The sequence below is a fragment of the Corapipo altera genome, unplaced genomic scaffold (genome assembly GCF_003945725.1).
Source record: "Corapipo altera isolate COAL_440 unplaced genomic scaffold, ASM394572v1 0, whole genome shotgun sequence".
Taxonomy (NCBI): Eukaryota; Metazoa; Chordata; class Aves; order Passeriformes; family Pipridae; genus Corapipo; species Corapipo altera.
In genome coordinates, this window is record NW_020884872.1 from 13,914,636 (window position 1) to 13,927,475 (window position 12,840).

General features: G+C 44.1%; 1 protein-coding gene across 2 annotated transcripts in view; it reads right to left on the minus strand.

Moving 5' to 3' along the window:
• Positions 1-9,356, minus strand: part of SMS (spermine synthase) — a 46,767-nt gene extending 37,411 nt beyond the window's left edge. The window contains exon 1 of one of the 2 annotated variants that reach the window (XM_027637349.1): positions 9,208-9,356. In XM_027637349.1, coding sequence (XP_027493150.1) covers positions 9,208-9,259 — 52 coding nt within the window. In that variant the 5' untranslated portion in view covers positions 9,260-9,356. Of the gene's footprint in view, positions 1-2,262; positions 2,318-9,207 lie in introns of those variants that run through there. The other variant, XM_027637360.1, reaches the window with a different exon arrangement.
• Positions 9,357-12,840: the final 3,484 nt, after the last annotated feature.

The following is a 12,840-nucleotide window of genomic DNA, read 5'->3' on the forward strand; positions in this document are numbered from 1 at the left end:
TGAATCTGCTCTTTTGAAGATAGTGATATTGATTTTCTTTTCAGTCTCAGATTTTTTGCTCAGATGCATCAAGAAAATTTTTTTTGGAAGGTCACATATCAATAAGGAACAGGGTTCTGAATAAAGAGTACCACACACCTTCCAAAATCTATACCCACCTTCTTCCCTTATCTTCCCCACATGGCAAGAATCTCACAAAGATGATTGGTGTTTCTTCTGCCACTCACCAGAATTAGGTTTGTGGAAGCACAGGGAAAAAAGAAAAGCTATTTCAACTTTCCCAAGATCACCTTTTTAAAGCTGAACTTTTTCTAGTAGTTTCAAAAGACACTACAACTTTCTAATAAGGGTGACCAAAGTAACAAAATATATAGAGGGGCTTTCAGATGGCACTAGCACACAAACACACTTTCTAAGACAGCTCATACAGTCACGTACCACCTTTATGGAACATGGAATAATCTTTGTCCAAGTCTCCAACGTTAATGTAAAGAGAACAGAGCTACACAGACACAATCTGTAGCCTTTCCTATATAACTGCCAAAAAAAAAAAAAAACCCAAAACCAAAGTCAGGAACACATTATTTAAAACACTAGCAAGAGAATTCAACTAAAAATGATGGTTATACCAATGGCTCTGCTTGAGAGTTACTTGGGAAATCAACCACTGCAAACATACTTGTCCTGGCTTGCTTACTGCACAAATACAGGGTCCCTCTACTTGTGGATTCATCAGTATCTGAAGGTTCACTCCTGATGACTCCTGCAGCACAATGCACTACAGAAGATTAAAAACAATCCACTACAAGAAACTATAAGAGGGGTTTTTCGTTGTTAGCGTTTGGCAAAACTTTTAGAAGACTCTCATTGTTGCTGGAAGCACCAGCAACATGGTGGACCATATTATGAGGACCAATAATATGCTGGACCATATTATGTTTTTCAGTTAGAGAGGATAAGTCCCACAAGAACATTCTATAAAACAAGTTTAAGACACCAAGCATGTCAAATTCTGACAGCCAGGACAACTCTGAAGAAGCAGCTATTTGAGTACTGCCCCTTCAAAAAAAAAAGTCAGAAAGAGGAGAAAAGAACTGCCAGGTTACTATACCTTTCACAATAATCACAAGCAGAGTTAAAGAATGTTTAAAAAGTCTCCCCTGTTCACCCTGACATTTACATATTATTTCCTTTTTTATTTGATAAAATACGTGCTTTAAAATAGTTTTTCTATACCTTGCATCTAATTGCAGCTAGTTATGATGTGACATCCTACCACAGTTACCAACTTTTTAAATGCTTATCTTCTGGAATGGTGCACAACAGATCAAAGTCTTGCCACTCTCCAGTAACTCTGAAAGAAAAAACATTTTAGGTTTCCACAATTAACAGTGGCTTTGCATTCCAGAAGTCTCACTGCTGTTCAATATTCACACAAAAGTTTAGTTAAAAAAGCTGTTAACTTTTTTCCTTTCCCTAATTGCTATTTTACCCTGTAAGAGTCTTAAAGGTTTTTCCACTTTATACAAGGTCACTGTTCTTTAATACAGAAGCAACATTTGCTTAGATGATGTGAAATATTTGTCACATTGTTCTGAACAACCCACAAACACTATCTTTTACCTTTTAAGCATCTAAGTCTCACAATATACTCTTTCAGACTTACTGTTTAGTCAAGTCTAACTTTGCTATGGAAAGACTTCATTTCATTAAACTTCTTGTAACTCTTCACCTCAACAGATTATCAGAGCTGAGCAGTAGGCCAAGAGGTAAACCAAAGGTACTTGCGAACTAACATCCTCACATGTAATTTTGGCATACCACCTTTACACAGAGGATTTATGCACTCAGAAAACCTCCTTCTTATGATGGGTAGCTTGAGCCTTAATATCAACAAATGTGGTTTCAATGCCTCAACTCCACTAACCTCACTTGTCTCTCTCACTTATGCATAAATTCAAGTCCATCATCTGGCATAAAAAGACTGTTCACATTCTGAATCTTAGCACTGGCTGAAATATCTGCAGCCCTTCCATTCAAAAAGAAAAAAAAAAGAAAGGACAAAATGCATTGGTAACAGAACTTCAGCATGCCTAAGTAATGCCAGTTCTCCTGTTCACTTACATCTTTGAAGTTATTTTCATCACCTAGTGCCTGACCATCCTTTAGAAACATTAAGAAAAGTCATTAGTACTTGTCATGTGTACCTTCCTCTCCTTCCAAGGGTTTTGCTATTTAAAAAGCATAGTCAGAGAAGTGTACCTGAAATGGGAAATACTGATGTGTCAAAAGCAGTCTTCATTTCCTGCAGGAATTTGCCCAGCAGCCTCTAATCTGACCCTCATGAAAAATATCCCCCATGCTGCTAACCTCCACCTCTGCAGGTGACAGCTCCTTCAGGTCTCAGCAAGCAGCCATTGAAAATTCAACGTCATGTTGGAGAATCAGATAATTATATTTTCAAAGTTCCAGTCATGAAGCATTTTAATCTTCAAAACTAGAAACCAACTAAAGCAGGGAATGAGTTCATAGCAGTCCTTACTACTAAAAATGGAAAGCTATTAATTCCTGTATTAACACCTCCTGACAAGCCCCATTTGTGCTCTGACACACAGCAGGCCAGTTCTCAGTCCAGACCTGTCAGAACTAGGCTGTGGAGACCTGCAGGGCTCGGCTCAGAACAGCCCAGCCAAAAGCACAGGCCGAGTCCACACCACTCAAGGAGGCTGCTAAGGGAACATAACTAAAACAGACCCACTCCTGAACACACCCTAAGCCAAGGTTGCAAGTCCAGAGACATTTACTTGAGTCTTGTTTAATCTTTATTTACATGGTCTTCGCATACACATCACAGTCAAGGAGTCAGCACATTTTGCTAGCATACCCTAAATCACTAAGGTAAAGAGATAAGCATATTATCTGCATGTTATCACCGTAATCAGATGTTTCAGCACTTCAGACAATTCAATACTTGACAGAACCAGTCAAATTTAGTTACAAGGATCAGAGATGCCATTGCCCCACAACATGTTCAAATATACTTAACGTGTTTTTAAAGCTAACTGCAGTCAGCTCCTGCCAAAATTTGCCTCATAAGAAAAACAAAGCCCCAGCATCTCTAGTGCATCAGGCAACAAAAGCACCCATCACAGAGAACATGAAATTAAAAATCACTCTCTATATAGCTAAGTGCTCAAAGATTTTATTGATGAGGTTTTTCATTTATAACCTTAGCAATTTCCAAGTACTTAGTATCAGTTTAAGCCCTTCTCCTTCATACACAAGCTTGACTTACTTGAAAAAACAACCCTGCAAGTCTTCAAGAAAAACGTCAACTTTTCAATACCAGCCATCTCTTCTGCTTTCTCTGATACTTCCATGCTTAGTACGGGATGAAACATGACTCAACAGCTAAAACTGCTGATTATCTGCTAAATAAACCAAACCCAGTATCAACTCCAAACCGTCTTTATTACAGCACAATAAAGCTCAAAGCACATGAGCAGCTGAACTCTATATATATAGAGAGTTTTCACAGAGAGAAATTCAGGTAGAGGTTTCAGAGATGGTCACAAGAAAAAGCCAATACAGCACTCCTCCTCCTCATCTAGTTCTCTTAAACACTCCTCTTTCTGGGAAATCATCCCTTCAGAAAGCTATTTTTTTAATTAGTCCTTCAAGTGAGGAAACTCAACTAACAAGGCTTCTTAAAGGGATGCAAAACTCAACCTTGTCTACTTTCTCCCCTCCAAAAATTTAGATTAGCACAGCCAAAAACAAGTACCACAAAACTGTGGTACTGCTCTATGAAGAACATCAAGACTTCCAATCAAAACAAAGACAAGAATGAAAATACTGGTTGAAGTGCATGCAGTTCAAATATTTAACAATTTGAAAGCCTAAGTAAAAACTTCAATACTGCAAGAATATCTAAGAGAGTAACTTAGAACATCTTATAATTAAAATTCTTTCCTCGTGCAGATTCAGAATGTACAGTGGACTCTCCAGACAGGAACAAAGCCACTGACAGAGCACGCTCAGCCCACAAAAGGTAACTCCCTTCTATCGCCACAAAAACATTCGAGGAAAAACAGATCATGTGAACACACATCAACTTATCATTTTTCTTAAGAATTCAAGGATTGCCTTACCTGCACTCCAATCCCAGCATTCCCATTGTGTGCTAATTCATACAAGAGTTTTGTATGAATTTGTTTCAGCAACTGTGCCAGCTCAGGTCACCACTGCCCTCCTCCACCAGCTCACTCATCTGTGCCCTGGCCCTGAATATCATCAGCAGAACTGTCTGTGTCACCATATCATGAATTATACATAACCCCCCAACAATAATCCCAAACAGTAAACCTGCAGATAGTTAAAACTAATTTCCAACTAAATGTCTTTTCAAAGCAGCTTTCTGAGGCAAACAGAAGAATCCAAATTTCCCCAGAGTCTCCATATTATCTCCACTCCCACCCTTAGAGAAACGTGAAGAACACTGATCAATTCAATACTCAACAACCAAGAAACCTAAGCTTATATGACACATTCATGCATGGACAGGAACACTCCCATGTACAAGCAGATTTACAACATACAGCATATCTAAAATCAATCCTGTGCAGGTCTAAGGCATCAAGTATCTACATACTTTCATAATAAAGTCCTTAAAATAAATAACTTGAGGAGTCTCAAATTCATCCCTTTGGATGAAAAAATACACAACTAAGGCCTTCTACACCCCAGTTAAGGAAGGCCACCTATCTGTGACCATTTTTATAAATGTTAAAGTAGTCTTCCTGTATTTTAGAATAGAGAACACTATACTGTTTGCTTGCTGAAGCTCTCTGTTTATCTCCCGGGTCACAGATAAGATATTTCTGCTCAAAGGGTTGAGCTCTACCGTTGCTAATTTAATCAGCTCTTGAGAAGACCATCACCAAAAGTCAGGCTATGCTATCCAGCTATCAGAGAGTCAACCTTGCTTATATTTAACTGACAGTTATACAGACAGGCAAAAGTGCCTTTCTTCTTTTGACTAACACACTTTTGTACCATACTTCAATAATTTTTTTAAAGTTTGAAAAAACTTGGCAGCTTCTAACAGAAGTACATGGTCTCGCTCAGCTCATGCAGCCCCGTTCCCAAGACAGGTTTGTGTTCCTCCCCACCTTAAACCAACACAAGAGGACCTGTTTTGTCCTCTAACTCCTCAGATCCATGTTTTTATTGACATTGCTGACCTCTCTCAGTATTTCCAACCACCTTACGGAAGTGATGATGGTAAATACTAAGAAATGCCTAATGTGACAGTTATCATTCCCAAGATCCTTGCTTTGTACACACTGGAATCCTAAAGAATGCACCACAATCCCAATAGTCCCAGAGAACTGGACTGCCTGAAGAAAGCAAAGCTGTTATTGAAGGGGTTTGTCATGTGCCAAGTAAGTCAGACAGTGAGAACAACCCAGCAGAACCTGCACCTTCTGCAGCACAGGCAGTTGCTAGCAAATAATTGCACATGATTAACACATTAATAAATTACCACATGACAAAATCCCATCTTCCTCATGCAGAGCTGTGCCCTCCAGATCCTTTCACTGCCACCCAAAGACAGCCTCCCTCCTTTACTCAGAGAGAACCTCAAAAGACTGAGGATGAAGACAAGTCACACACAACAGAGAACAAATAAACAGATCACAGAAAATAACATCTCAGAAATACTATCCCACCCTTAACAGTCATGTTCAGTCTTGATGCTCAACAGTAACACTGAAGCCGTTAGATAGCTGCTATGTTAAAAGTGAACACCAAGAAAAGTATACAAATTACTTCAACCACCTATAACGACTCATACAAGCAGATTCTTAAGAAGTGCCATCATAACCATGTGCAGTTAATTCAAGATGTGTTGCAATGAAACAAACTATTGTTCAAACTTGCTTTCATAACCCAAAGTCTTACCTTCCTACAAGTCCAGATGTCATTTACCTGGACTCCTGTAAAACCTTTGACACAGTCCATCACAATATCCTTCTCTCTAAATTACAGAGAGGAGGATTCAATGCGTGGATATGAAAGTGGTTGGACGGTCACATCCAGGAGGCAGTGATCAGTGGCTCAGAGTGTCAATGGACTCAGTGACAAGTGGTGTCCCCTCAGGGGTTTGTACTGGACCTACTGTTATTTAATATCTTTATTAGTGACAGACAAAGAAGGTGAACCCTCAGCAAGTTTGCAGATGACAGCAAGCTGAGTGCTGTGTTTGCCACACCAGAAGGACAGGATGCCATCCAGAGGGACCTGGACAAGCTCAAGAAGCGGGCCCATGAGGTTTAAGCAAGACCAAGTGCAAGGTGCTGCACCTGGGTCGAGGCAAATCCCGGTATCAATCCAGGCTGGGGGATGAACAGATCCAGAGCAGCCATGATGAGAAGGACATGGGGCTGCTGGTGGATGAGAGGCTGGACATGACCCAGCAATGGGAGCCTGCAGCCCAGAAACAAACCATGCCCTGGGCTGCATCCAAAGCAGCATGGCCAGCAGGTGAGAGAGGGGATTCTGCCCCTCTAGTCTGCCCTGGTGAGGCTCCCACCTGGAATACTGTGTTCAGCTCCAGAGTCTCCATCACAGGAAGCACAATGACTTGTTGGAGCAATTCCAGAGGGTCCAGAGGAGGGTCACCAAGATTAGAGGGACAGAGTATCTCTTCTATAGGGAAAGACTGAGAAAATTGGGATTGTTCAGCCTGGAAAAGAGAAGGTTTTGAGGTGACCTAATTGCAGCCTTCCAAGTACCTGAAGGGAATTTACAAGAAATCTGGAGAGGGACTATTTACCTGGTGTGACAGGACAAGGGGGAATGGCTTCAAACAGAGAACAGGCTTCGGTTAGATATCAGGAAGAAATTCTTTACTGTGAGGGTGGTGAGGCACTGGGATAGAATGCCCAGAGAAGCTGTGGATGCCCCATTCCTGGAGGTGTTCAAGGACAGGTTGGATGGGGCTCTGAGCAACCTGACCTAGTAGAAGGTGTCCCTGCCCATGGCAGGGGCATTGGAAATAGGTGATCTTTAACTTCCTACGATTCCAGGATAAGCTGGCAACTTTAACAGTTATATCTACCCAAAAATACATATTCGTCAAAAAATGAGGACACAGTTAATGTTTTGCAGAGGGAGGAGTGTGCATTTACCAAATTCACAGATTTTGCCTTCTCCAGAATGCAAACATAGAGATTCAGCAACAGATTGAGCTGAGATCTAGAAATAATGTATTATTCTCACAAGATCTGAAGGTCCAAAACCGCACATTTAATTTTACTAAATGCCTTTTCAGGTAATTCCAGACTATTCAGAACTTTTATTGCCCACATAATTTGCAGCAGAAACCTCAACTAGTGGACAATCCATGTTTCAGCATTCAAACACTGTAACATAAACTACACATGTACATTCACCAATTTTGCCTATTGAAACAACTCTTCATGCTTTGGGCCATAAACACTAGACGAGAGTAAAAAGCCCACATAAAAACTACAAGCCAACTTCCAAGTTGTCATGGGTGGAAGAAAGTTCTTCACATCTCACTGACGATGTCTGTTGTGCTGAGCCAAACATAAGAAGAGAAAAAGCCTTCTTCCCTCCTTTGATCTACACGGCAACACTTCTACAGCTGGTCCATCAACCCACACCTATTTAGGCACATCCATCTTGGTCAGAGAAGGACACAATCAATATCTTCAAAAGTAAAGGGAAATGGAATAGAAAAGCCTATCCAAGGCCAAGACAATAATTATGATCGTTACCACATTAATTAATGGCATTGTTTTTTATATAACAGAACAGCCACCATACCCGTGGCTTATTTGCAATACATCTAGTCCCACTTCTTTCCCTGGCAATTCTGACTCTTCTGCAGAAGCCAGTCATTGATGTAATTCTTGAACCTGCGATAGTCCAGGGAACTACACAGGCAAAGAGCTCGTTGAGGGGGCTGTGTGGTATCTACAAATATAATTTTTATACTTGTTTAGCTTCCTAATTCTGTTCACGCTAGGTCAGTCAAGCACAAGGTGCAAAGATGACAGCAGAACTACCTCATTGACCACTGGATCATCATTTGAGTGGCTGAGCTGCTCTACAAAAATCTCTCTGTAAAATGGAAACTGCAAGATTTTCACTGTGAAACACACTACAATACCCTAAAGTGCACTGCTTGGGAACAGTTCCACTATTACCTTCCCCTCCCAGCTCCCGGCTTTCTGAAGTGCACACACAGCAGTGCCACAAAGGGCACAGCACGCAGCAAAGCCCCTGCGCTCAGGAACCTCTCTTTCTCAAATCAATCTATTAACAGATTTTGTCCGTAGATGCAGGGAACTGCCTTCACACCTCCCTCCCTCCAAAAAGGGAGAGAGAAAGGGGTTCGACACACCAGGCCAGACAGGGGGCGGGAAGGCCAGACCGAGCCCGCGGCCTTGCTCAGCACTCACCGAGCCGCTTTGGCGCCCACGGCAGCTCCCCCCTTCCCCCATCAAACCTGTCCACACATCCCGGCCCCTCAGGAACGCGGCTGTCGCCGCGGTTCCCGGCCCGAACGTGCTCCCTACAGACCCCCACGGGCTCAGGCCCTGCCACAGCCCGCGGCTCCAGCGCCAATCGCTCCCTCCACGCGTCCGAGTGGCACCGCAGTGACCCGGCAATCCCGCACCGCCCGGCGGGAGCCGAGAGCCACTTCATCCCCGCCGCCTCCAGCGCGGTGCGGGGGCGGCTCCGCGGGGAGCCCCGGCCCGGCCGCTCGCACATAGACAGGCCCTCCTTCCTTCCCCCCACCCCTGCGGGCCCGCGAAGCGGCACCTCCCGCCCGCCTCCCCTGCCCCCGCGGGGAGAGCGCGCCTCGGGGCCGCCACGGGGATCGCCCAGCCCGGGGGCACCCGCACGCCCACCCTCCCCACGCCGAGCTGCCCCCAGCGCGGCGGGCTCGGGGCAGGAGGCCGCGGCGGGCCGCCCGCCTGCCCGCGGGGACAGCGGCGGGTACCGCAGGCACGCCCGGCCCCGCGGGGGCGCGGAGAGAGGCCCGCGGGGGGAGGCGGCACCCGCGCGGGGCCGGCAGGGCGGGAGGACGCGGCGCTTCCCCGGCGGGGCCGCGGGGAGACCCCGGCACAGGGGGGGGGAAGGGTCGCGCCCCTCTCCCCGCGCCGCCGTTACCTGTGGCGCCGAGCAGGAAGTCCAGGGTGCTGTGCCGCGCTGCTGCTGCCATAGTGAGGTAGAGCCCTGTGCCATGCCTGGAGCAGCGGCGACGGCGCGGCCCGTGCGGCGGAGCGGCCCTATATGCGCGCGGGGCTGCGGCGGCGCCGCGGGGGGAGAGCGGCGGCGGGGCGGGGCCGGGCCGGCGGGGCGGGACCGCAGCGGAGCGGCGGGAGGGAAGCGGTCGGTCGGCATCCCCTGGGGCTGGGCCGCGGCCGGGCGTCCGAAAAATAGCCTGGGGAGGCCCTTGGGATGCTGGTCACACAGCCCGGTGAAGTGCCGCAGTGGTGTCCTGGCGCTGAGGCCGCGGACCGATGCCGGCGGGGCAGCAATGGTGGCCTCGGGCTGCTGCACCTCACCTGCTGCCCGGGGAGGGACACGGGGAGGGCCCGCCAGCCTTCGCTGCAAAGGGACCACCATCAGGGCTTCTGAAAGGCCTTTTGCTTAAAGTCATTTTTTCTTGTCTAACGGGTAACTGTAAAACAGCGTGCTGAAGGCAGAGATTACACTAACCACGTGCAGCTACAAACCCAGAAAAATAGTGTGCAGAAGCAGTTAACTACAGAGCTGGTCACTGAATCACAAAATCACAGAATCAGTTAGGTTGAAAAAGACCTCTGAGATCACCGAGTCCAACCTATGACCAAACACACCACCACGTCAACCAGAGCATGGCACTGAGTACCAGATTTTGCATAAACACCTCCAGGGACAGTGGGCTCCCTGGGCAGCCCATTCCAGTGTCTAATCACCCTTTCTGTAAAGAAATTCCTCCTGATATCCAACCTAAACCTCCCCTGGTGCAGTTTAAGACTGTGTCCTCTCGTCCTGGCTCTGGTTACCTGGGAAAAGACATTGATCCCCACCTGGCTATGACCTCCTTTCAAGGGAGTTGTAGAAAGTGATAAGGTCACCCTTGAGCCTCCTCCTCTTCAGGATAAACAACCACAGCTCCTTCAGCTGCTCCTCATAGGACTTGTGCTCCAGACTCTTCACCAACTCTGTTGCCCTTCTCTGAACCTGCTTCAGCACCTCAGTGTCCTTCCTGAATTGAGGGACCCAGAACTGGACACAGTACTCGAGGTGTGGCCTCACCAGTGCCAAGTACAGGGGATGTTTGACTGTCGGTTCCTATGAGCTTTGCCAGCTCCTAGTTCCTTTAATTTTATTGCAGGATTGAGAGCAGGTTTGCACAATGCCATGCCGTGGTTTCACATGATTCCACAATTAAATTAAGAGATTTACAAGTAATTGTTATTGTGTAATCCAATGTGCTACCATGATTATTTCTATTCACTTGGAATAAGGTGGGTTTTTTTCAGGGCAAATTTACAGTATCCTTGTTTTGAACAGCTATAGTTCCACACAGACACTCTGAGCAAAGCAAAAATGTTCTCTGGAGATACGCATCAGAGGAAGCACAGACATCTGCAGTTCTGTAGTAACTACATTTTCATCAGCTGTTGTTCATTTGAGACAGCTCATGCATGAGAGGCTTTTTTTAATGATTAATTAGCTAAAATATATGGCTTTGCAGATTCCCATTCAACATCTTTGATTCAATCCTGGATATTACAGGGGATTACATAGCTCTTTGGGTGGCTTTGTGTACCCTCGTTGCCATTCCATCAGGAATTCTTATTTTTCTTAGTGCCATGAGTTTTTTTTTCTTTAACCAAAATTAGTGGCTTTTTGCTGCTTTGAACTCTCTACCATTCTTTTTTCCGAACATGCAGCTGCCATTAGACAGCCAGGAAAATCCCTACACTTTAAAATCTCTTACATCTCTCACCATTGCTGGTGGTAGCTGGAGTGGTTTCAGTTACTTCATTCCATAAAGGAACTTTCTAGATTGATTTTTGCTCTCTTCAGTGGGAGCAACGCCTTGTGTTCAGTTCAACCAATTACATTATCTTTCCATTGTGGAATAATTGGAAGAAGATAATAGTGATGTTGTCACCTAAGTACCTTCAAATGTATTTGTTCATATGTGCCAGGTGCCTAGCTAAATTATGCCCTTAAATACACATGAACAGCTTTGCTGGGTTTACAGAAAAAACATCAATATGTCATGCAAATCTTTTCCTGGCATTAATTTTGCAGCTTAAGGCCGACCATTCCAGACTGGCACTTGAGGAGAGGTGGAGCGTCATCTTTTTAATTAAATTTGCTGATGAAAAAAGAACTTGTGGTGGTCTTACTGTTTCCTTTTTTATATGGATGAGAATTTTATGGATTAGTAGTGGATTCAACTGAAGAACTGCAAAGGCTAATAAATTATTTCAGAGAAAAATATGAAGTCTTTCTTTCTTAAACTTAGACTTAAAGGATGGTTATTAGCCATAAATGGCTTTTGCAGCTGTTCATTATGTTAGGTGGAACTGGGAAATCTGGCAAAACAGCATGAACAAATTCAATAAAGCGTGGAAAAGAAGAAGTTCATCTTAGAAACTTTGGTAGAGCTGTAGGAAAACATTCAACAAGAGGAAGAAACTCACAATATCAACATGTAGGAGTGAAAGCAGACAGTAAATTACATATGCTTTTACAGAAAAGCACGATAACAAAGCCCATGGAATTTAAGCCTCCATGTGAAGGATCCCATTGCTGAGGAAGGAACTAATAGACTTTCTCTTCCGCTTCTTTGGCATGACTACTCTGTACATGATACTTAACTAGGTCATGCCTGGGATATTTTTTGGGAATCTTCCTGTTAGAAAATTACACTGAAGGGAATTTTAAAAAGAGCAATTAAAATAATTAAGGAGATGAAGGGATTGATTTATGAGACAAGATCAAAAGATCTAGAATATTAAAACATGTTTCACAAATACTGTGGTGTTTGGATGACATCATGTTGTTAAGATTAGCACAGACTATATGGAAAGAGTTTGATCAGTGTAAGATTGCGTGCATGTCTTGAAGCCAGGGCAGACTGCAAAAAGGGGTTCAATAGGGAAAAAAAGATTGAGGCATCGATGGTTGCTGGGTCATGGAAAGTTTTGTGCTGAAAATCAAGGGCAGAGACCCTACCCTCTGCAGGTAGATTGGACAGATTAGATAAAAGACACTGGCTCTTGGGAACAATCTTGCACTGCAAAATAGTTGGGACAAAGGCCTTGCACAGTACACAATAGATGTGTGTTTTAATCTACATAACTTCTGTTCTTTGTACAGGACCATGGCAGACAAAAATACCAAGTGTTTCAAGTCTCAATATTTTTTTAAGCAGAGTGTAATAGCATTTTTAACCACAAGCTCTCAGTTCATCTTCTCTGACTATATCTACCTGTGTTCACTGGTCTGAAAATATTTCACTTACAACTGCCACAATCCAGAGTTCACCTCAGGAACTAAAGTTAAAATCAACTTCTTTTCATAGACAGCTAAGAAATATCCTTTAAAAAAAAAAAAGATTTTTTTTTCCTCATGTTTATGACCTGTTTAGAAATTCATTCACTTCAGGTCCTTCTGAGTCCTGCTTAGGGTGCACTAGGGTCACTTAACAATAGTAGATTTTTTTTCCTGAATGGCTAAAAAAGTTTCTAAAGCAATGACACATTTAAGACAGGAGTTCACAAAGGCTGTGTCAGC